We start from the raw sequence: 25950 nt of genomic DNA, 5'->3' as shown, positions 1-25950 counted from the left end.
TAATTACCCTACTCAACACAACCCTTACCTTTAATATTTGTTAGCTCTCACTGAAAGGTCACTGCCAAAATGCTGATATAGAATGGTACACAAGAAATGGAGCATTTAATCTAAAGCTGAGGTATGAAGTTCGCTTCCTTCCCTCCGAAGCCACCTGCTTGATTATTAAGGTGACAGCTTCGTGTTGTTGTCTGAGTTTCCTGACATAGGACACCTTTGCTAATGTGGTGTTGGAACACCTCATGCTGTTGAGTTAAGGTGAGAAACTGGTTTTATACGTGTGTTAACGTCAACTAGTGATGGCACACACAGTCTCTCACACTAAAGCAACCAAAAGGCTTTCCTCACGCAGAGGCTTTTCATAGAACAGCCTTCCATTCATCTCAGGATGATTTTGCAACTGGATGGGATCTACAAGAAGTCACTCAGTTTTGGGGGGGAATCTTAAAATAAAGTTGGGACACTCTGGGAGTAGATACAATACCTTTTCTCCTTTTGGGCCAGGTGGACCTTGAGGACCCAAGTCACCTTTCAAACCCTGAAAAGAACATAACGAAATCATTTTCTATATAAGAGTCACCAAGAGCTTCAATTACTGACAAATTATTAGTAAGAAAATGAATCATGTTTTCCTGAACTCCCAAGTCCCATCCTTCCCTTTGTAGTGTGGAGAGAGACAGGCAACTGGCACCAATGTGATAAGCAACATCTGCGCTGTGGTGCCTTCAGATGCATTAAACCAGTGCGAGGCCTCAATATTGCATATTTGTGCAACTTTGCTTCCTGCTAAAATTACATTAATTCACCATCTGGGGGAACATCATTTAGATCTATATGAGCTTTTAAGTATCCTCTTTGGATTAAATTTGTGAATGTTGTAAATACCTCTGATTTAGCATTGATTTAGTCTTTATAAAGCTTGCCAAAGAATTCATGAGTTACATCAAAAACATGTTCATGTCTCTATCAAGAAATTTAATTATTGGGAGGAGGGCTACAGAAGCTACGTTCTTTTCCTGTCACTCACCAGGCAAGAACAAAAATGTAGCATACTGCCCATTTGAAAGTAGGTTTCAGTTTTCTAATTCCTTTCCTTTTTTGAACTTGGATCTACAAAGCCATCAAATGGAGCTACATGAGACATAGAGAGATTGTCAGATAAATACTTTCACAAATCTTTGGACTCTTGGTTGTTTTAGAGGTTAGTTGGTGAAGGCACATCAATTTTATAGTTGAATGTGTTCACAGTGGAAACAGAAGGCAAGTCGGATGGACATATCCTAACTGGGTGGCAAATAGGAAAGACATCTGCCTTCATTTTTAACACATTAGTTGAGGGAGAAAGGATAATGGAAAATAGAAGCATTCGGGAGTGATATTACACACAGTGTAAGTCAAAACATCTTACTGTTCCTAGCTGAGGAATCTAGCTATCACTACCTTGGTCTTTAGTAGTGAGTAAATAATGCACAGGTAGGTATTCAATATAGAATCCAAGGGAAAAATTAGATAAAATAATTTTGTTGTACAGAGAATGTGGAAACCACTTTAGACATTAACAACAACAAAAGAAGGATAAAGACCAGAGCTTTCATTTTGCAAATAATTCAGTATTGCAATTAAAGAAATAAGATAAAAAATAAAAACCCAAACCCAAAACAAAATGAAAACAATCAACTTTGAAATGAATAAATACCTTAACATATTTTAATCATTATTTTAGTGTTTAATAAATATATTTGAAGTGTACTACTCTACTATTATTTGTAATATTCATCTATCCTTTTCCCTAACAGTAGACACTTGAGAGTAAAACCTGGCAAAAGAACATCTTAACCACTTAGGCGGAGACAAGTGCCTTTTCTGTGAATGGATTTCTACCATTCATTTATCCAATAAGCCTTTCCCAGGTACTTCGTGGTCACTCATTGTCCTAGACTTTGGACCCACACCGTCTGATGCAGTAGCTGCACATTGGCTGATGTTCTCCTTCCACCCCACTCTTCTCAGTGATGAGGACTGAGCCCAGAGCCTTGCTCATGCCATCAAGTTCTTTACTACTGAGCAGTTCAGATTAGGATAGGTACTATATTACTTTTCATAGAAGTGATAAAATTGCCAACAATGGATCAAGTATAGTATATTATCAAAAGTAATTTTGCCTGTTTCTTTTTCCTTTCTCCACGTGCCTAACAGAAAATGTCACATATTTACTTTTGTCTTGTGTTTGTAGCTTTCCCTATATTTTTACACCACTTTGGAGATCAGACCCAAGAGAACAAGAAGGTTACAAAGGTAATCTCCATGACCTAACTTTACTCAGGATCCTCTGAGCACTCTTCCTAACTAAGTCTGGACCATGCCCCTTTCCTGTCCTTGGCTTGCTCAACCTAGTTATTCTTTTTTAAAAACTTGTTAAGTTAGATTATAACGCCCCCCGCCCCATTCTTCTCATCTGTTCTTCATCTCCCTACTTTGACATCTTGTTCTTGTCTGGCTTTAGTAAGAATTCTTTTAGATCAGAACTGTACCACACTTGATGTTTCCTTTTAGTAATTTCCCCCACACAGTGCTCCCTTTATGCTGCTGTCTACAACTCAAACCGTGTCTTTGTTGTATCTGGAGATGAGCCTGACCCTCTTCCCTTATTGCAATGCCTCTGTTACAGCTGTCTTGAATAAAAAGTCTTCCTGGTGACTTAATACAGAACGATTCTTGATTCTAGAGTAAATATAAAAAAAAAAAAAATTGAAAAAAAAAAAAAAAAAAAAAAAAAGTCTTCCTGGTGACTTAAAAACTGTTCTTTTCATGTTTATTGCATAATCCTAAGTAGTTAGTGCAACTACATAAAGTAGGTATAAGCAATTGGAATTTTGAAGAGATGCTCAGAATCATAGTGGTAAGAACAGTTAGTAGAGGGCTGGCACTTAACAAAGGTTATTTATGATTTTCAGGACAGGTGAGGATAATGAACAGTGCTTTTTGTTCTGTTTCACACTCGGGTTGACAGATATGTAACAACTGTGCTTTAAGTCATGGAGAATAAGATGCAGTTGAGAAGTACTGTATTCATCAAGTTTCTACAGCTATGGCTGTGGAAGTAGACCCATGAAACTCATGTCCCTTGTGACAAAGTACTGTGATGTTAAAGCTATGGCTTTGTGATAGGCTCTGAAAAGCAGCTCAGTAATGCTTTTTGCAACTACGATTTTTCTCTTCCTGTCATGCTGATGCTGCTATCAATGTTACTGAGTGCCAGAGGGGGGAAGAAAGACAGTACAAAAGTATAAAACACGTTTAGAAATGTGAGCATTAACCTTTAACAGCTGAGCTGTGCCTTCTAGATAGGAGAGATGCTGCAACCAGAAAACCTCGACGATATGGATGGTTGCCTAAACAAGACCTGCATAATGACAACATCTATTGATGGTGCAGATAAAGGAAATTTCACAAGGCCTCGTCTCTAGATGAAGAGCTACAGGCAATCAATGACTGCAAGAGAGGAAAAAAATACTTCTTCTTCCCCTAGGGATGAGTCCACTGATAATTTATCCAATCCTTAAAATGTGGTCAGCTCTAAACACATTTACATAAGAACATCATAAAATGGGCTCAGTAGGTCCTCTGTGTGTGGGGTGTGTGTAAAATGAAGAAAATTGTAGATGAGGTCATCAACATGAGAGGGAGTGGTGGGGGAGATATAAGAGTGAAATAGAAATGATGTAAGCACAGTATTCACCTAGGGAAGTTTTTTTTTTATCTATAAAAACTTTAAGTTAAAAAGCATAAAACACCAAATGTAACAGAATCTTAGCTTAAGACATGCATGGATATCTATTATTAAGGATTTCATTAATACCATTGTACATAGGGATTCCTTGAAGCATGGTTGTTGTATCTGCATGTAATGTGAAGACAGGGAGTTTTCTCTACAGGAAAAATGAAGACTGAGGGAGAGTATTATATAAAGCAAGTGGACTGCAGGATTTTTATTGGAAAATATACTGCTCATGTGATATAGCATCTTTAAATATCAGATGGTATAAAATAATATTATTTGTTTACAAATCTAAGCTATTAATTAATTCCTTGTCCCATCTACTGATCAAATCTTATTTTCTAGCAATGGCAGCATCTGCTAGCATGTGATATCTCTAGTTTTATGATTTCAGGGTTTGTATAAGTAGTGGTGCAGCATGCACTGGTATAAGGAAGGAGATTTTGCTGATTATTTTAGAAATGTTGGATATGGTAGTTTTGATCCTGGATGTTTCAAAGATCAAAACGAGCGTGTAGAGGAGACTAAACTCAATGACTGAAACCTACTTTTCTGAGATTGTAATGCCACGTGAAAACAAATTAGCAAAAGAGGTATCTATTAAAGCTAAATATGTCACATTTCAACATTTTTAATAGAGGATAATTACAAGGTTTTTGCTGTATGCTGAGCACTGTTCTAAAACTGTGCACATGATAATGTCTTTGATCCTCTCAGGACACCTGTAAGTACTAATAATCTTATCACCCCATGAGTAAATAAAGAAACTGAGAGGATACATAGGGTAGTGTGACATGTAGTTACTGGAAGAACTGGGATTTGAAGTAGACAGCCTGGCTTTAATGCTTACAATAACACATTTATAGCACTCCCTCTCAAGTTTGTTCTAAGACACTATTATTGAACACATTCCATACTAGTAGGTCATAGTCAGAATCACTGTGCATTTAACTCTGCATTTGGCTCTGTGTTTCTTATTTAATAAGGCTGTTACTTCTACAAGATTACATTTCAATACATTACAATAAGATCTTATGTTTTGAAGGGTAAATTGTAGAAATTTTAAAATCTTATAATTTCTATATTGCTTAGTGTATATCACTTAAACTGCAATGGAAATATGTTTATTAGTACTTTGGCATTTAACCCAAAGTTCACACACACACACACACACACACACACACACACACACACACACACACTTGCACATGTGCACACAAATATTCAGAATCCTCAAAGACACAACACATTCTGCTTTTCTTTCTTCTTTTTGAGATTATGATATAATTACATTTTGCTGTGCCTTTTCCTCCCTCCAAACCCTCCCACATACCTCTCCTTGCTTTCCTTTGAATTCATGGCTTTTTTTTTAGTTACTGCATGTATATATGCAAAAGCATATAAATAGAGACAATCTCACATGGCAGAGAATTGCCTTGTCCTAAATCCCACAGAACCCAGCTGAGAAAGAATGGACTACAGTGTAGTTCCTTCTAAACTAAGTAGGATAGCTATTTTGTAAGAAAGTTGGCACAGAAAAATATATTTTAGGATACATCACATCAAATTAAATTCTAATATACAACAGCAAAAACCATCAAAACCATGCTGTTTGAATCATTTAGTGAAACCATTGAATCATTACAATTGACTATATTGTAGATAGTAGTTTAGAAGGTGGTAAATTGGTGTAATGAATTTTCTCACTTGCATTTTAACTGAATATTCTGGAAGTTATAATCCCTATAGGGACTTAACTTTTAAAATCACCATTAAAATACTGCACAGGCTGGACTGTGGTGGCACACACCTTTAATCCCAGCACTCGGGAGGCAGAGTCAGGCAGATCTTTGTGAATTAGAGGCCAGACTGATCTACAGAGTGAGATCCAGGACAGGCACCAAAACTACACAGAGAAACCCTGTCTCAAAAAAATAAAATAAAATCCTGTAAATGCCTGCAATTACAAGGTCAGCATGAATTGTCACAAGTGCCGAAACACTTTGGTTTGGAGTTAGGAGTTCAGAATAAAACAACAGGCAATGGTGTACAGCATGATTTATTGGGAAAATGAGATTATTTTAGTTGAGCAATCAGAATTGAAGGATGATTTTACTGTTTTATAGAATAAAATTAATTTTCTCAAGCTACTTTTTTTCTTCAGAAAATAACTTGCTATAATGTCCTGATTTAGCCAGCCCATAATGCTGACAGAAGATTATATGGTGATATTTTATTTGTACTGAAATGTGATTTTATTTGTATGTTAATAAATAAAGTTGCCTGGGGGTCAGAGCTAATAGCAAGCCATAGCAGAAGCAGAGCAGTGGTGGCACACATCTTTAATCCCGATTACATGATAGGCAGATCTCTGTATGTTCAAGGATACAGCCAGCATGGAGACACACACCTTAAATCTCAATACTGAAAGACCCCCGCTCCATTATGAGGACATGGGGCGTTGGGCCGATGAAATGTCCCCCCCCCCAATAACTTAGCCTAAGAAACGCCATTCTGAAGGAATCAGAAAAACAGGAGTTCACAGCTGTAGCCAGCCACCCGGCCTTGAGAGAGATAACTATGGCCAGCCATCCGGCCTTGGGAGAGAGAGATAACTGTGGTAGGCGGCCTTGGGAGAAAGACAGTTGAGTCAAATCAGGATATTTTATGGCTGGCCCCCTGGCCTTGAGGAATAAGCAGCTGGCCTTGGCAAGGCCAAATCAGCCACACACATACGACCCCAAGTTCACCCTGGCCTTCTTTGAAACAACCAATAGGAACCCTGTAACTATGCTTCTTGCTTCTGTAACTGCGCCTCTGCCCTGGAATCCCATAAAAAGTCCCCTTTGCCCTAGGAAGGCGCGCAAGTCCTCCGAGAGACTTCGCCCCGGGTACCCGTGTATCTAATAAACCCTCTTGCTTTTGCATCTGATCGGTGGTTTCGGTGTGTTCCTTGGGGTTTGGGGTCTCTCCTGAAGGAAGATCTCCCCTGGGGGTTCTTTCAATACCAACCATAGACGACCTGGAGGTCTGTATAGACAGGCAGTGGCGAGGAGGTCATGTGGTTGTGTTTACAACCAATGAGAAGGCAGAACAGAAAGTCAGTAAAAAGACACACAAGAAGTAGGTCTCTTTCTGAGGGGAAGGATGACAGAGGCAGCGAAGGGTAAGAAAGGGATTTTAGTCTCAGCTCTTAGCTACTACTCTGACCTCTTGGGTTTTTAACTCTGCATTTGGCTCTGTGTTTCTTATTTAATAAGACTGTTACACCTACAAGATTACATTTCAAATTTCTAATAAAAATAGTTTGTAAAAACAATGTTACCACAGGCACAGCTGGCAATGTCCTAACAGCACTTGACTCTTCAGAACTAACGAGACTAAAGAAGAACACAGACTCTTTACTTACTCCTAGTTCTTGCTCATGACTTCTGAATATCTTTGGGAAAATCAAGGGAGGAAAACACCATCTACATATCAACTAAGTAACCAAGAAAGCAAATTAATGTGCTTTTCCGTGTTTGGTGGCATGCTTAATAGTCAAGGAATTAAGGCATGAAAAAAATAGAACTGTTCTTGTTGGCACGGGAGCTTGCCTCCTGCAGGATCATCCCACATAGAAGAAAAGGTCCCCACAAGTGCGTTCTCCACAGGTCTGGCCTTATTCAAGTTTGGGGCACTTTCTGTGGTTACCAGAATATTTATACAGATATTCAAATGTCTGGGTATATCAATCAAATCTAAAATCCTAATCATTTTACCTCCGGACAACATGAGGGGCATTCTGAATCTTTAAATTCAAGTTTTATTAAAATGTGTGAAAAAAATGCTGTATCTATTTCAGCCCCAGCCACTGTGTCTGGGAACTTCTAGAGATCACTGGCTCACTCCTTTTCCTCAGAAATATTGTACAGAGGGAGTTTGGCTATCCTTTCAACACTGTAGTGTTTTCTCTTTTGAAAATCTTGTATTTCTTACAAGTAATTGTTTTTTCATTAATAATGATAAAGGGGATGTGTTTGAGTTTTCCCTCTATTCAAGGACCAAGCTCCAGATGTATGAGACATCTGTAGTGGTCCCTCTAGCACCTTCTCTTTTATCATTGTCCTAGGTCGCACTTTAATTACTTACACATTAGGCTGCATAACACAGTGACAAAGTTTCTAAAAAAAGCAAGACTCTGCAAACAGCAGCTGAAAACTTACCCCAAGCACCCAGTAAGGAATCGGTAATATAACATCTTTGCTTCCTTGATAGTACTATAGAATAGTCAGAAAACTAGGCAAAGACCCAAGTTGTATCTCTCTTAGAATCTCTTATAAATGAAACTTCCTAAAACATAAGGTGGGACATATAGGAAGTCCAGGTTTTGACACCTTGACAGGTTCTAGATTCACCCAGGAGTCTTATCTTTGGGAATGTCTACGAGAATGTTTCTAGCTTGGGTTAAACGAGGTGGGAAGTCCCTAAGTGTGGGTGGTGCCATCCATGGTCCAGATTCCTGGATTGATTAAGAGGGAGAAATAGAGCTGAACACCATCTTCCTTTTTTCTCTATTTCCTGACTCTGGATTTAGTGTGACTAGCTATCTAGCTCCTGTTCCTCCCACGGTGACTCTCCTTTAACGTTTTGACTGAACCCTCAAGCTGAGCTGAAACAAATGCTTCCTTCCTTCAGTTGCTTCTTGCTGGGTGTCGGCCATGGCAATGAGAAAGGAAACTAACCCTGACAATGCAGTGCTTTCTATGCTCTGCTTCTCAGCGCGTTCTGGATCTGCCTCCTCCGAGGTGCCTTTCATGAGGCAGGAGGGGTTCACAAACAAACATGAGTGCTTTAAAATCTCATGATGCTTTCCATGCCTGCGATCTTAATCATCGTTGTATAAAACCAGAGGATACTTTAGCAGAGGGGACTTTGGTAGCCTATGTTAAGTGTGGCCCTTAGCAGACTGAGAAGTGACTTGTATAGCTAAGGTAAAAACTGGACCTTGGCTTATTCTCTAGAACTCTTACCACTGCACTAGGTACCATCATACTACAGTGACATCAAGGTGGGTCAGGTGCTGCATATAAACCCGTGGGTCAATGTCCTGAATCAGCAAGGGAAGGCGATGGGGGTAGACACAGACTCCCCAGCTGGAAGCCACGGGTGCTAGCACCTACCACAGTAGAGGAAGGTTACTGCGAAGGTGAGGACCCACAAGGAGGAGTGTCACAGTAAAGATGTGAGTGGAGATTCTCAGAAAGTAAGCAAGGCACTAAATCAGAAACTTGTGCCCGGGGGAACTCCTGGGTGTTACTCTTTTGGAAGCAAGTCTCTCAGGAATTCAAATTACTTTCTCCACAGTCCCAAAAGATTGATCTTCAGCCTTCCTTCCTGCTGTGAAGGTCTTACTGAGCACAAGATGGATTTCATAATATCTCTATGCATGGCAGGGATTTCAAAGGCTTACCAGGCATTATGGAACTGAACAGAGCCTTGGATAGTGTTTCCTTATTCTTAACTCATAAAGGCAGGTAATGTGGCCCTTTAAACCGTAAAAAAGTGTAAGACTTTTAAATGGTGTGTATGTGAATGAGAACAGACACTAAGGGAAAGAAGGGTTGTCACTTTCTAAGCTCCTAGTACAATCTGCATTTCAACAGCCATTTCAAAAGAAACAAACAAACAAAAAAAGCTATTGTTCAAATCTCATTCTAAGATCTGTGGTAACATTCTGGAAAGAGGGGCATCAACTCTCCAGGAAAAAGGAAGGATATGGATTGGATTCAAAGATGTTAAAGGCACTAGTATACTTTAGCTTGAAGAACTCTTGCATGGGGTGGTAAATGTCATTGCTTCCTGGAGGAGTGTATACTCCTAGCACACAGCCTCCCTTCTCTTTTTTCTCCCGTTTACATAAATACCCCCCTCCAAACACAACCTTTCCCTAGAGGGAGACATTGGTGATGTGGACTGTGAACCCTGGCTGAGAACAAAAATCACTTATGAACATATGCAGGAAGAAAATGACAGTGAAAACAAGACTTTTTTTTTAAAAAAAAAAATCAAGCAGGAAATAAAGATGAAGAGAGGATTGGTGTGGGTAAGGACGTGCATGGGTCAAGGAAGCCTGAAGGAGCCCTGCCATAATGCTAAAAACACTGCTGCAAATTACGTTGTGTAAAACCTACCTTCATCCTTCATTTTGTTTGACTGGGGCTGGTTCTGCCAGTGAGAGCCAACTCTAATTGCGTTAGATAGAATATTTCAGTGGTAAAATATAAACAGAACATTATTAAAAAGAGAATTAGGCTTATATCCTATCCATTAGGGCCAGCCAGACCAGTATCACCTTTGGCTCTGGTTCACTCTAGAAAGAAATAATTTATACAAGAAAAAAAAATGTATTTCAAACCCTTTACTAAGGAAAAACAAGAGCTTTATTCTGTTTGGATATATATGAAACAAAGTGATTAATTTGTTAATCTGCTGAAAGAAATGTGTATTTGAAAAATAAACAGATCTGAGCCCTGAAACCAAAGAAGTTCAAAGGTTCAAAGGAATGCTGCATAAAAAATGATTAGAGTAGAATTTGAACAGGGATTATTTCTTTCCTTCTATAAGCAAGGAATAACTTTCCAGAGGGCAATTTGGCAATATGTATCAAGGATCTTAAATCAGTTCCTTCCACCTGGCCTTGTGATTTTTCTTTAAGATGTATCCTAAGGAAATAGTCAGATGAGAAGCTTAAGGCACCTTGTAGTAAATGCAGTGGTATTTATGAGAGACATTCCATGTGCTCAAGAACAAGAAATGATGCAATAAATTACAGCACATGGATGAAATGGACTATGGTGCAGCCACTAAAGTCATGTTATGATTTTATGTTATGATCAATGAACAAATTGAAAAAAATCCAATGAGTACATATTAACTAATACATGTTTTTTTTCTTTCTTTTTTTTTTTTTTTTTAAGAGAGTGTTCATCTGCAATTAGGACATCTTTATTATGTCCTTATCCCCACTCAAACCTTAGGGAAGTTATGGGAAAGAAGCAGAAAGAGTTGGAGGATGGGGAGGAGTACTGTGGAAAGTCTGCTGGACAAGACAGATATCACACTCATGAACACAGAGGGGCTGCAGTAACTTGCTGAGGACCTGACCTGCACTAGACCAAGCCAATCAGGATTCTGGAATAGGTGGTGAAGATGCTTTGCTGGCCCCGCCCTTAATAATATATGCTACTGGCCGTCACCATATATTCTGATGAAGTCACAGTTGTTCAAAATGGCCATGAATAGCAGGGTGGATAATATATAACAATAGTGACACCCATCTTTGTTTAGTGTTTGTCTGAAAGATGTTATTTACTGGCATACCATGTAAACCTATAGTACAATTCAATTTCTTAAAAATGTTATCTTCCTAATTATCCATCTATCTAATTATCTACACATCAGCTTTCTACAGGTCTTGGGAATAATAGTGGGGGAAAAACACACCAAAGCAATTAAAGCAGATGCTTGATGCATTCCAGTGATTATGAGAGTTTCATTTCAGATCACACGTTAGTGTTTTCGGCTTCTTTTTCCTAGCAATAAATATGTATTAGCTGTATTAGCAGTAATGACTTCAAAATAAATACATATAAAAAGAATTCACTCCCCCATGGGTCTGTGTTGTGTGATATAGTGTAAGTGGTTAGTACATTTAATAGCATGTATATAGTATGTGCATGTGTATAGTGTTTGTTGTGTGTAGAGTGTGTTGTGTATACAGTACAGTGTGTGCATGTTTATAATGTTTGTTGTGTGTAGAGCGTGTATGTATTGTGTGTTCATGTGTATAGTATGTGTGGGTATGTATTGTATAATGTGTTGTATATATAGTGTAGGTTGTGTGTGTATAATGTATGTGTGTGTATGCATCTGTGTGTGTAAGACACAAACATAGTAGTACTATATCTACTGTGACTTTTTTTATTTCTATTCCTTCTAAATTGTTTTCAATGACCATTATTATTTTTACTTGCAAAAATATTAAATTAAGCACCAATTTTAAGAAATAGTACATTAAAAAGTGAAATACTCTACAAATAGAAATACATATGTGTAGTCCCTTTATTATAAGATTATTAGCATCTAATGAAATGAACTATAAATAATCATTGGTATATAATAACACACATACAGGAACAATAAAATGCACAAATCTAATTTTTACAGTGCGTGGACACTAGAATGCAGGGAGGATTTTAAGGCTAAAACATCAGGCGAGGAGTTACTCCAGATTTGCAATGCCTAGTGGCTCCATGTGGCTCTTTGGATTAATACCTTAAAAAGTTAAAAATTGACTATCTAGTGAGACAGCTCAGAGAGTAAGAGCACTTGCCACTAAGCCCAGCTGCCTGAGATCAATCTCTTGAACCCACATGATGGAGGGAGGAAGGGAGGGAATAGATTCCCTGAGCTATCCTCTGATGCCCACTTGTGTGTGATGGCTTGCATATTCTGTTCCCTGGACCCTCCATACAAAAGACATGAACAAACCGAATTTTAAAAATCATTTCTCAGGTTGGGCAGTGGTGACTCATACCTTTAATCCTAACACTCAGGAAGCAGAGGCAGGCAGATCTCTGTGAGTTCAAGGCCAGCCAGGTCTACAAAGAGAGTTCTAAGACAGCCAGGGCTGTTACACAGACAAACTCTGTCTCAACAAACAAACAAACAAACAAAAAATCATTTCTCTGTTATCCTAGACACATTTGAAGTGATCTCAATTTATTGAGCTCTATCATGACAGACATTTCATTGAAAATGATGATGTAGACAGGGAATTTTATGTATGACAGAAAGCTTAGAGGTTGTAAGTATAGCACTGTGGGATGGTACTATGGAGTGGGCAAAAGATCTAAATAGCCACAGATGAAAAATGACAAAAGGACTGTCATAACAGGGCTGGAGAGATGACTCAGCTGTTGAGAGCAATGGCTGCTCTTCCAGAGGACCCAGGTTCAGTTCCTAGCACCCACATGGCAGCTCACAACTGTCTGTAATTCTAGTCCCAGGGGATCTGATATTCTTTTCTGGCCTCCAAAGGTACCAGATACATATGTGTTGCATAAGCATAGATGCAGGCAAAACACCCAGACACATACAAATAAAAAATTGAAAAAATAGTCCATTGGCAGAGGAAGAAAATATTTATTACTTAAGAAATAAAAATATTGCCTTTAAGGCATATAACAGTTGTTAATAAGATGCAGTGAATTTGTGGCACAAGAAGCCAAATAAAATTCCATGGGTACCATCAGCAACATTTAACATTTAGTTGACAACAAACACAATCTCGAGTTTGAAATAATTCTGGCGATTCAGTTCTGTGGTATGTTATATGTCTAACTTAAATTATGTGAAATCTGGGGTTCAGCTTCCATCACCCCAAAACAGAATAAAAGAAAATGATGGTTCTTACAGATGAAAAAAAATTTAAGCCCTGTACCTATTTAAAGTATATGTGCTTACAAGGACATTTGAAAACTTGGTACTAGCTGAAAAAATTACAAAGTTAGATGACAGTGTTTGTGATGATGGTAATGATGGCGATGGTGAGGATGGTGGCTGTGATGGTGTTAGTGAGGATGGTGGTGGTGATGCTGATGGTGAGGATGGTAGAGGCATCGATGGTGATGGTAACAAGAAGGATGTGTTTCATTTTGCTTTGGAAGATTAAAGTATGTACACCATACCATACCATTGCAAGCCCAGCACCACTTTGAGATCTCTGGCAGCAGTTAACTCTGCAGCTCACACAGGATTGAGTCTGTATGATAATGAGTATTCAAAGACGGGTAATACCCAGGAGGGGCACTCACCAACCTAAGACAGAGCGCCTGTGTGGTCTGGGCAGGCGTCTCCATGATGGGTGTAAGGTGACCTGCTGACGTCCCATGCAACCTAAATAAGAACCTCATGTATTAGTAAAAAGGGGACCTGTAGGACCCTGGCCCCCGTTTTGGGTAACTGTTGCCTTGCTTGCTGACCTTGACCTTGATATCCTCCCTATGCTAATTCCCTCCTGCGTTCCACCCTCCTGAATGCTTAAGGGAAGTTCCTTGTCTGTGTATCCTGCATAATGGGCTTTAACAGCTTAGATGCAAGATTGTAAAATGTTGGTAGTGAACTTCTACCCTCTGGGGTTCTCCCATTGTGCTGTAAGCCTGTATTTAAGACCTCCTCCCTCCTTCAATAAATGGCATTCGGCATTAAAAAATCCTATTCAGGATTACAGTGGTCAACTCTTATGAGTTCTGAAAAGGCTGAATCTGTGATTACATACCTATTACAAGTTATGGCCATCATGGGAATACCTGTACAAATTAAGACAGACAATGCCCCAGCATATGTCTCCAATAAAATGAGACAGTTCCTTGCTTATTACAATATAAAGCATGTTACAGGTATAACACACAATCCCACAGGCCAAGCAGTCATAGAAGGATCCAATCAAACTTTAAAGGATATGCTAAATAAACAGTAACAGGTAACAATGACTCCTAGAAATAGAATGCATAGTGCTTTATTAACCTTGAATTTTCTCAATTCTGATGAGAAAGGAACAACAGCTGCGGAGAGATATTGGACGACAGACAAAACTCTTGAGCTAAACCAACCGGTTTATTTCAAAGATGTGTTGACCTCAGAATGGAAACCTGGATATGTCCTATGTTGGGGAAGGGGTTTTGCTTTTGTTTCTGCAGGAGAAGAAAAGCTATGGATACCAACAAAATTAATAAAAATTTGATTCGAACAGGAGAAACCCCTTGATGAGGAGAAGTAAAAGCTCATCCACCAATGTGACATCCCTACAAGTTGTAAAAAAAATTAACAATCAAAGGTTGGGGTAGGGTTCTGTTTTTATCTTTCCAGAATAATGTAAATACCCATCTTCCAGAAATCATAAGGCCTTGGATATCTGGATATCTACATCAGAAAGAAAGAATCTATTGGTACCAATCTACACAGGGTAAAATCTTACTGTCTAACATCTATATCTCTTTCAATCTAGAAAAGTTGTGGTTCCAATTAAATTATAAACCAAACTGGCTTTGGAGATGGAATTGGCTCACTCCTTCTCTAAACCCAAGCATATTACTAAAAGGAAAGGTTGAGCGCTTCTTCAGTCCCATATCAGAGGAGCCCTCTGGTGTGGGACAGAAGGAAACCAATAAAAGGAACCATTGTCTTCAAGATTCTAATTCTCTCTATGCTTACTCTTGATTTCTCAGAATCCTTTCTTACATGTCATATCATCTTTAAATCCAAATTTTCCATTTTGATATATTAATAATGTTCAAGTTTTCCATGATAAAAAATAGGTTTTTCCCATAGCAATCTCTGAAGTCTCCAGAAGGAAGATGGGGCCCCAACAACAACTCTACCAGTCCAGAATGATGCCATGGTACTCATCATCATACTACACTTCTAGCCAGAATTTCAGACAATATTACCCATTACTGTGAGACTTGCTACATAATCTACAGTTAGTATAACTGAGACTTAACTATTTGAGCTTTCTTACAGTACCCAACAGAGATACCATCTAATAAAACGATGCCCTTTCTCCCAAAGGTTTCATGTTTCTCAGGGTTATGGATGATGGTTATAGGGTTGGGTGTGGAAGAAAATATTAGACTCAGTATTCTCCTTAAAAAAATAAAAAGTGTCTCAAAAACAAAACAAAAAGGAAAAGTGGAATGGATAGGTATAAGATATTATGGTAGATTATTGTATATAATAGTAAACAAATTTAGTAAAAAGCAGCCTTAGATAATTTGCACTGTTATGGATTCTTATATGTTGATACAGATACATTTGCTTACAGACTGTCTACCTTGTTTACATGAAGCCTTAGTCCTTATGTTACTTTGGTAGATATGACTTACAGATTTATAGATATCTATGCTTGTCATCTCTATACTTATGTTAGTTAGGTTATCCAAATTTATAGATACATAGGTCGGATGGACAGATAATCTTCAAACACTTTATAGACCTAGAGAATATGGCATTTAAATAACTTAGAATTCTGTTAAACATGAGACACAATTGCTCCTGGCAGCACCAATTTGATCCCAAAAGAATGTTGGGCTTCTAAGACATTTCCATTTGGAAGTTTGTCTTCTTAGCACAAAATGGCCTACTGGACAAAGAACTGCCTTTGCCTCAACTGATGACAGTACGAATGCTGTCCTCTCTGGACAAGTGGGACACAAGGAAAAGTGACTACTGAACTCTGCCAAGACAGGGTAAGATGGTCTTTCAGAATTCCTGCTTCTAAAAATGGTCTGTCAGATACTCTAGGCCTGTAGCCAATTTGAATGCACCAACAATGCTGAGAAACATTAGGTGACTGTCCAGGCTGCCACCTGTCTTTGTCTACTCTTGCAAGACTCCCAAAAGTTGCTTGTATCCATCTTCCATTTCTCAGGTATCATTATATTCCTTCTCAGGTCTTTGATGGGATTAAAGACTAGCAGTTATAGTTACAACTTAATATATATATATATATATGTATTATTTTTTTATATTATATTTTTATTATATATTATTATATATATACATATATATATTATATATTTATGTTATTATAATATCTTAGATAAAACATATTAATTATTAGATTTAGGTTCTTTAGGATAGGACACTTTTTGGAATGATCTTTGTATCATGCCATTTATTTATGCTCTAGATTTCTCTGGATTTTGGTATGTGTCTCTTATTTGATATTGCTCGCTTTGGTTATGGTTCCATCTTATCTAGGTCATTATCCTTTATTACTCCTGGACAATATTTGATAATCATTCCTATTGTATATAGTCTTGTATTAGGTTAGAACCTTCTTATTTAGACAAAAGGGGGAGATGTAGTGGGTAGCTGTTCCAGCTTTGACCTGGAAGTACTACCTCCATTGAGGCTTTGGTAATTGTCACACCTACAAGGTGGAGCTGAGACAGGACCCCTGAAGACTCAAGATCTGGAGGGGTTGGCTCTCTTGGTTGCTAGAGCCTGGAAGTTGGAGGTAGACTGAGCAGAGTTCTCCAGAGAACACCGCTGGACTGTGCTTCACCTTTCCCAGACCCTGTAACCTATCCCTTCAATTGTAAGTTACCCACAAAATAAACTTTCCTTTTAACTACGTGGAGTTGCCTTAATAATTCTACCAATAGAATACTGTGATGATGATGCAGTGAACATAGCTGATAGTATGATGAAATTCATTCTGTAGGGCAAGAGGATTTGGCATGACAGAGATCTAAAGAAGCAGCATACTGCTTCAAACTGATCTCTAGTTTAAAAAAAAATATATGATAAGCACCAACATTCTACATATGAGGAAACTAAAGACACGACATTTTAAGTAATATGCCAAGGTCCCTAATTCAACTCAGGTACCCTGCTTTACAGCCAGCATTCTTAACCTATTAAATTCATTTAAAAATAATGCTTCAATTGTGAAGCTGAAATACAGCACATCTGGCTGGATCTCTTCAAAGAACGAGGCAACATTGCTCCAAATGTTCTTAGTGTGGGTCCTAGAAACAGAGACACCGGGGTTGAAGAAATGGCTCAGTGGTCTAGAGAGCTCGCTGCTCTTCAAGTAATTTTGATAAATTATTAACAAACTAATAAGATTACTATAGTCTAAATCAACAATAAATTAGAAAATATTATTTGGTGGCAGATAACCTAACATAATTAATAGGCAAATAATTTTCAGCATTCATAAGAAAAAGAAGACTATTTCAACTGGTAGTCAAGTGAAGGGTGTGTAGGCAAAACACCAGAGAAGTACAAAAGGAAATGCTAGATAATAAGATTGCAAGTTCTATACTGAGACCAGATGATCTCTATGCCTTCTCTGTTTTAAATTCTATTATTGTTTGCAAAAAAAGTTGTGAGCTCTAAACCCAGACAAGAAAAACATACATTCATGTGTTGCATATTTAATAAATCTCAAACAAAAGAAAGTTGAAAATAGTAACCAGCTGCTTCTTCTTTCTTTCCACTGGAGGAAAATGGCTAAGAACAAAACTGAAGCATTAAAAATTTAATCTAGCCGGGCGTTGGTGGCGCACGCCTTTAATCCCAGCACTCGGGAGGCAGAGGCAGGCGATCTGTGAGTTCGAGCCAGCTGGCTACCAAGTGACTCAGAAAGGCGCAAAGCTACACAGAGAAACCCTGTCTTGAAAAACAAAAAAAAAAAAAAAAAAAAAAAAAAAATTTAATCTAAAATTTTTAAAAAAAAACTTACTTTGACATCAGAGGAAATTAAAAGTAGGATGAACATAGATTGTTTCTTGGTATTTGACTCAGTTTTAAAAGATGAAATATGAAAAAACGTGGAATATCTGAAGATTTCTTTAAAAATATAATAAACTATGAAACGTTTGACTGATGGGAACCTGAAAACAATTTTAACTGAAATATGGAGGATTATCATGGGAATTAAGTTCCATTGATGATTTTTCCATTGCCCATTCTTGCATGAAACGAATGTTAAAATCATATCAAAACTTAATGACCTTCCAAACAAAACGTTCAATACCTCTGAAAAATATGCTCTGTAGCAGTTGGAATGAGAATGGCGCCATAGACTCATATATTTGAAAACTTGAACTCCAGTTGGTGGAACTGGTTGGGAAAGATTAGGAGGTATGGCCCTGTTGGAAGAGGTGTGTTGCTGCAGGGGCAGTCTTTGGAACCTCAAAAGACTATTCCCAGTGTGCCTCTCTCTCCCTGTCTCCTACCTGTGTGGATAGAGATGTGAGCTCTCAGCTATTCCTACCACTGTGCCTTTATGGTACCATCATGGACTCTAACTCTCTGAAATCATAAGCCTAGTTACATGCTTTCTTTTGTAACGTTGTCTTGGTTATGGTGTTTTGTCACAATAGACAAATAATGGACAGCCTTAAGCACTGATCTCTCTCTCTCCAGCTCCATAATTGCTGCATTCAGTTCTATCAGAAACTACACACGATTAGTATTTTCATCCCTTCTCACTGGTATAGCTCAGAGACTGTAAGTCACTTCCATGGTCAGAGAACTTCCATTATTCCAAGTTACTTGTTCAATAAAAGTACAGACTCATAAAAACGTTCATCCATTTGGATTAATTTCACTTTGTCCACAGGCCTAGGGCCTGCTTTGATGTTCAGCTGCAGCTGGTGGACAGCTCCTGAAAGTTCTATACACTTGTCAGAATTCTTGTCAAACTCCGTCCTCCCTACTTTCTTTGGTTTTCTGTTTCTGGGATTGTTCTGAAGCCAGTTGATTAGTTTGACCCTGGCAAGATAGCATAGAAGGGTGAGAGCAATTGATGCTCCTGGAGTATCAAAGGGTGACAAGAGTTAATCCATTAACGTGTGAGCTTCTAGAGAGGGACAATTCCAAGCCACCCCTTTGGTTTCCTGAGGAGAACTCAGCAGCATTCAGCCCCAGTGATAAACAGCTCACAAACACAGCCTTTACTCCCCGCCTTCCTTGACTTCTAGCACAGTCTCTGGATCACTTCAGTCCTGTTTCTTGAGATCTGTTTTCTAGTTTATATTTGAAGACTAAATCTTTCAAGAGAGACTTTCAGTGGGGTACTATAAAAATATTTCTAAGGACTATTTGTAAAAGTCCATTACTTCAAATAAATTGAAACACAAAATGCTTGTATAGCTAAAATTTTTCTCTGGTTGTTGGTATTCAAAACAGACTGGGTGTGGTGGTGCAAACCTTTCATGCCAACACTTCAAAGGTAGAGGCAGGTAGACATCCGTGAACTCAAGCCTGATCTACAAACTGAGTCCCAGGCCAGCCAGCCAGGACTGTACAAAAACAAACAAGCATCGAAAACAACACATCCAGAAAGATACAGTCTTTGTGATGATTTGCCGACATAAACATGAAACAGTTCTGATCTTAACCTGCTCCTTAAAACAGTTTCACCTAAAGCCTACTGTTTTTCCCATAGTCTTAGCTAACAGTTAGCTCAGCTAATTGCTGCAGAAGGAAAATTGCCCACTTGACATTTACATGGGCAGTGCAGAATTCAAGGCCCTTAGAGTCAGCCTTTGAGAAATATACAAGCAGGCAGGGGTCTCTCATGTTCACTAATGCACTCTCAGAGCTTCTGGATCCCCTAAACCTGAATTTTTGAAATAGAGACAAAAGAGGCATTTTCAGAATTGTTGCCATAACTTCTGATGATGACAAGCCACAGTTAACCATTGCACCATGGGAATCACGACAGTATAGGGTATTAGCAAACTGCACGTTATTATCCTATGCCTTCCCAATCACTTACAATTGCAGTTTCTATATTATGAATGGCACACCATAAGAAGCAAGTCCTTTGCAGATTAGTTGAGAAAGGAGGGAGCGAAAGAGTGAGAATGGAGAAAGAGAGAGGCAGAAGGGGAGTGGGGGAGGGACATGTTTTATGTAGGAGGAGGAAGCACAGCAATAAATCCTGGTTAAAGGAAAGAACAAGAGAGTGGTGCTTTGGGAAAAAGCCAGGTCCAAAGAGATGGCTAAAGGTGGAGATAGATGATGGGCAAACGCAAGATATCAAATGAGACCCATTTGAGGAAGGCCCATTCCTCAAAGTTACAAATCTGGGCTGACTCGACTCCAAAGTGCACACAGTAGGTCTCCCACAAACACCCCTTAGATGAAGGTCACAGGCAATCCTGTGTAAAACAGTGCAATTTGAAATAACAGGAAATAACAGTGTCAGGCTTACTTAGTCCCCCCACACTGCCAAACCTCCTGTGTAACAGTCTGACCATTTCCAAATTATAGCAATGTCAGCAATAATAGTTCAGGCCATTTCCAAAATCCCCCATTTCATTTTATTTTGCTGATGCGGAAAGGAAACGAAACGTGATCCACATTTGGGAGAAGCAATTCAGTCTCTTGCAGCTGCTGCCTGGTATCCAGACAGAATGACAGATCCAGGGAATTCTCTGTGATCATCATGGGCCGGTCGCAGCTTGTTCCAGGAAGCATCGCTCTCTCTGCTGTCTCTAACTCATTTCGTGTCTCACTAGGATGAGAGTTTTTTTCTTTGCTGGTTTGAGAATGCAAGTTTCTCTTAAAAAAACATTTTTAAAATATGTTGCCATGCACTTATAATTAACAAGAGGCTGAGCATAAAGAATGTTTTGATAGGAAAACCATGACTTTTTTTTTCTGAGTTGTGGTTTCTTTATCCATAAACTTGAGCTGAGAGAATCACTGACCTCCTGGCTTATTTTGCGCTAACCTGTGAAAGGTGTTCATGAACTGCCCATAAATTGTTTTTGTGACGCATCCATTACTGTAAATTTCATGATGCTGAAAACTGTACTATGAACCACGTAATTCTTTCCTCTGCATTGAAACATTCCATTCTCGAAGGAGGAAGAAAGACTAAAAAAAACTAACAAAATTTATGAGGCTCAGGAAGCCTGGAAAGTTACAGGATTCCCAAGGCTGCTCCCCAAGTTTATAAAGCACTGGACAACTGTGGGGATGAACGACTCTTCACTGCAACACTTTATCAGATCTTCTCCCATGCTGGGGTGGGATGTCAGCCTTTGAGTCACCCATGCTCCTGTAAGAAACCCTAACAAATCCACTGGTTCCCCAAGCTAGCCTGGATGGGGTCATTTCCTTGTTCTATGGTCAGGTCTACCCAAAGGGTTACAGCATGTACGGTAAAATGAGATCGTATCCCTAATGCTAACAATGAGCTCTGGTGTGTTAAGAGTAAGGTCGTACCTTAAGTAGCTTATTATTGAATCATGTAGGGAAAAAATGTGAATACTTTTTCTGTACCACTTACGACTATTTCATCTGCACTACTTTTACCTTTACAGCATCTTAGACATTTTAATTAGTTTCAAATATAAAGTTTTAAAAAGTTTATTTTGTTGGTATTATTATAAATTGCGTGGCTTAATTCTATTCACTGGACCTTGACTGAAGAAACACACACAACTCTGCGTTCAAGGTTGGAAAACACTTTCAACTAAATTAGATTTAAATTGCTATAGAAAGCAAGCGGAAGTACCTCTATTGAATGTTGGATACATTTATATGATTATGTTGGATACATTATGATTAAATTGTGAAGTGCTAAATAATCAAACAACTTGATAGCACCACCATTTTATGTAAAGCCTCATGCTAGTGCTGGGGATATAAGAACTCAACCTTGCTGTTTGGGGAAGAACAATCTATGGTAATTTTCAAGGGAAAAACCACAACCATTGAACGCCACATGAGTTCAAGAGTAAAGAAAGTAGTAAACGCTGTCAACAAAAGCTAAGTTGGCCCTTACAGTACATTAACACTTAAATGATCTGCCATCCTATGAATGGGAGGCTACATAGACGTATGACTCATGATGAAGTGACTCAGGGGCTAGGTGAAGGTTCTTTAACTGACCAAACAGGACAATTATAGTGTCAACAAGGACAAGGTCAATGCACTAAAGCATTAAAGATCCACAATATCAAAAACAAAATGGTAAAATATAATCGGTAACCATTTGTAGATGCTAGAAAATTAACTCGCTATTTTGAAAATTTATATAAGTGAAAATAATATTTAATAAAATCTTCTTACAGATGTATAACATGGGGTAATTAGGGAATTGATTCAAGAAAGTCTCTTTGGTACAAATATCACAGTTAATAATAGAGGGAATAATAAAGTTATAATATCACTATTTTTGCTGCCTTAAAAAATGAATGGATCCAGGTATTGATGATAAGCGAATGTTAAACACAGAAAAAAATTTCAAGGTGGCTTTAGAGGTGTCTCAGCCACACAAGCATGAGGACCCAAGGTTCATAGCACCCACATTACAAATATAATATAGTGGGGCAGTGGTGGCGAACACCTTAAATCCCAGCACTCGGGAGGCAGAGGCAGGTGGATCTTTGTGAGTTTGAGCCCAGCCTGGTCTACAGAGTGAGTTCCAGGATAGGCTCCAAAGCTACATAGAGAAATCCTATCTTTAAAAATACAAATACAATATCAAAGCCCTGTGTGAGATGCATGCCCATAGTCTAAGGGTTGGTGAGGCATAAATTGGCAGGTTTCAGGGCCCACTGGTCAGCCAGCTTAGCCACACCAGTGAACTCCAGCTTCAGCGAGTGACCTGTCTCAAAATATAAGGTGGAGAGTACTTGGAAAAGACACCAAAATATGTCCTCTGGGCTCCATATGTATACACACCTGTACACATATTTACACACACAAGCACACACACACACACACACACACACACACACACACACACACATGAATTGAAGATGGAATGGGAAAGTCCAATAACTCTACTAGAAAACTCACAGGAAAGTCTAACAAGTAGAGTGAATTAAGCAAAAGACAGAACAGAAGAACTCTAACCTGAAGTAGAAGATTAGACCTAATAAGCAAGAAATATGAAAAACAAAAATATACCCACGGTAAAGGAAATATGGAACACCATGAAAACGCTAAACCTTTGAATTGTAAACATAGATAGGAGAGAAGAAGCCCAAGTCAGTTCTTCACCAAGATCATAGAAAAAAATTTCCCCAAAGTACAAGAAACACACAGAACATCATATAGACAAGACCAGAAAAGAAAACCCCCATGGCATATCATAGCTAAAACACGAAGTATGCTTAACAAAGTGTCATGAAAGCTACAATAGAGCAAGCACAGCCGCATGTAAAAGAAAACCAATAGAATAACACTGATGTTTTTTTTTTTCAAAGGAAAATTTGAAAGCTAAAAGAGCCTGGAGCAATGCATTCCAAGTCCCAAAAGACTGTGACAGCCAGCCTAGACTAATATACCAAGCAAAACTATATGCTAAATTGAAGGAGAAAGAGAAAGTTTCATGGTATAAACAGCCTTACAAAGTTTATATCCACCAAACCAAACCTAAAAAAAACAGGAAGCAGTAGATCAGGATAAAGAGGGGAATGAGAGTATAGTAGGGGAAATTATGGGAAGAAATATGAAGCTGAAATTACTAAAGCACAGAACAGCCCAGAAAATGCACCTCCACGCAAGTTCAACATGATGACTGTAACTAACACACACATTTCAGTGTCAATATCAGTGGCCTCAGTTCTCCAACCAAAAGACACAGGATGGTTGGCTGGATTAAGAAACACAATCCACCTATCTGTTTTCTTCAAGAAACATATCTCAACTTTAAAGATAAGCACAGCCTTGTAGTAAAAGTCTGGTTGAAAGTACTCCAATCAAGGTTGGCTATTTTCTGAAGGGTAAAAGAGGAGCAGTAGATTTGGGGGAGAGGGAAGGGGGTGGGAGGAGGCTTCAGTCAGGATGTATTGCATGAGAGAGAGAGAGAGAGAGAGAGAGAGAGAGAGAGAGAGAGAGAGAGAGAGATAGAAAGATAAGAAAGATAAGAAAGGAAGAAAGAAAGAAAGAAAGAAAGAAAGAAAGAAAGAAAGAAAGAAAGAAAGGAAGAAGGAAGGAAGGAAGGAAGAAAGAAGGAAGGAAGGAAAAGGAAGGAAGGAAGGAAGGAAGGAAGGAAGGAAGGAAGGAAGGAAGGAAGGAAGGAAGGAAGGAAGGAAGGAAGGAAGAAAATTCCAATCAGATGGAACTAGGAAGCAAGCAGGCATTATTATCTTGATAACTAAAAAAATAGACTTCAAACCTAAACTAGTCCGAAGAGTTAAAAAGGGACACTTTATTCTAATCAAGGGAACACATTAGAGACCAGCATGACATAATAACCCTTGAGGGTACTGTAGTGGCGTGCACACCTTGGCAGTAACCAACATCTCCCTAATTGGACTTGAGACCTGCCCAAGAGAGGAACCATGCTTAGTATTGTAAATCTAGCCCAACCACTCATGGTTAGTGAAGTCACAGATCTTGGAGAAGAACTTACAACCACTAACTACTTTACTAAACAAATGTCATCCTTCCCTGCATTCTAAACATTTGTCCTTATGCCCAGAGATAAGTTTAGTCCTCATCCCTTACCAGGAAAACCTCTCTTTGTAACAGATGGAGCCCCCACCCCCACCCCCCCAGAAAACCGCAACAATCAGAGCGCAGAGTTTTGGAGCCTTTCCTCATGGATTCATCTACAACACAATGCTTGCACTTAAGCCTCAGGGAACATTGCAGAAGAGGATCAGAAAGATTGTAAGAGCCAGAGTTTCACAGTGTGTTCTGTGAGAGTCTGTCTCCTAGTGATGTCAGAAGCTACATCCATAGAGTATCAGTAGCATGACTGACTAAATAATATATTGGGCTTGGGTTAGGGAATGGGATTTTGAACATGAGACATTCTGTGAAATGAAGTTGGAAAGGGCAGGCAGGATTTGGTTGTAACATCAAAGTTAGGACTATGTGGACATCTTGTAGTCATTAGTGTGTTATTGACTCCCAATGAGAAGAATCTTGGCATTGTACTTTTTGGGATATTAATTGAGGTAGAACTGTTAGAAAAATTCAGAAAGATGGAATCTGGGGAGATTAAACAAGAATAAAAATGAAGGCAGTTATGAGAAGTGAGTATGATAGAGAGTACAGAGAAAGTGGCATTAACAAAAATGACAAGTTTCAGGTCTGGGCAAAACCTGTGAGGATGGCAATGCTCTCAACACAAGTAGAAGACAGAAAAGTAGGAGGAGAGGCAGTTGTGAGCAGGAAGAGGAGGTTGCTTTGAACATACAGTTCTACATTGAAGGAATAAACAGGACATCCATGAAGACATGTCTAGTAGGTAACTGAGAACACGGACCCCATTCCAGGAAAGCACTCAGGTTTGGGGTACAGATCGGGAAACTTTTCTCCTGAGAGGCAGATGTACAGAATAGTTAAATGGCTCAAGACATCTGTGAGAGAAAAATGCTTTCCCTCTGAGCAATGGTGTGTGCTTTTTCCCAGATGCATGTTGTTGTCTATTTCTATTTCATTTCCTCAGATCATATAGCAGGAAAACTCAGTAAACTTTCTTGTTGGATTTGTGAAGATGTCTAAGAGACACCAGGAGTTTTTGCAAGAGAAACACACTCTCAAATGATCCAGATTGGCTCTCTTTTTGCCTTTGTAAGGATAGTTTATTCTACTATTTTCTCATCTGGGATCTATTAGGGAAAGGTCAGTCTCCAGCA

At 38.8% G+C, this 25950-nt stretch overlaps 1 protein-coding gene across 5 annotated transcripts in view; it reads right to left on the bottom strand.

Annotated features, from left to right (window-relative positions):
• Col19a1 (collagen type XIX alpha 1 chain) overlaps positions 1-25950 on the bottom strand; it is a 329361-nt gene that overhangs the window by 197439 nt on the left and 105972 nt on the right. For all 5 annotated transcript variants that reach the window (XM_037199723.1, XM_037199720.1, XM_037199721.1 and 2 more), the window contains one exon: positions 485-538. In XM_037199723.1, coding sequence (XP_037055618.1) covers positions 485-538 — 54 coding nt within the window. The remainder of the gene's footprint in view (positions 1-484; positions 539-25950) is intronic.

Source organism: Peromyscus leucopus, chromosome 16_21, assembly GCF_004664715.2.
Source record: "Peromyscus leucopus breed LL Stock chromosome 16_21, UCI_PerLeu_2.1, whole genome shotgun sequence".
NCBI lineage: Eukaryota > Metazoa > Chordata > Mammalia > Rodentia > Cricetidae > Peromyscus > Peromyscus leucopus.
This window is presented reverse-complemented; position numbering and strand designations above follow the sequence as displayed.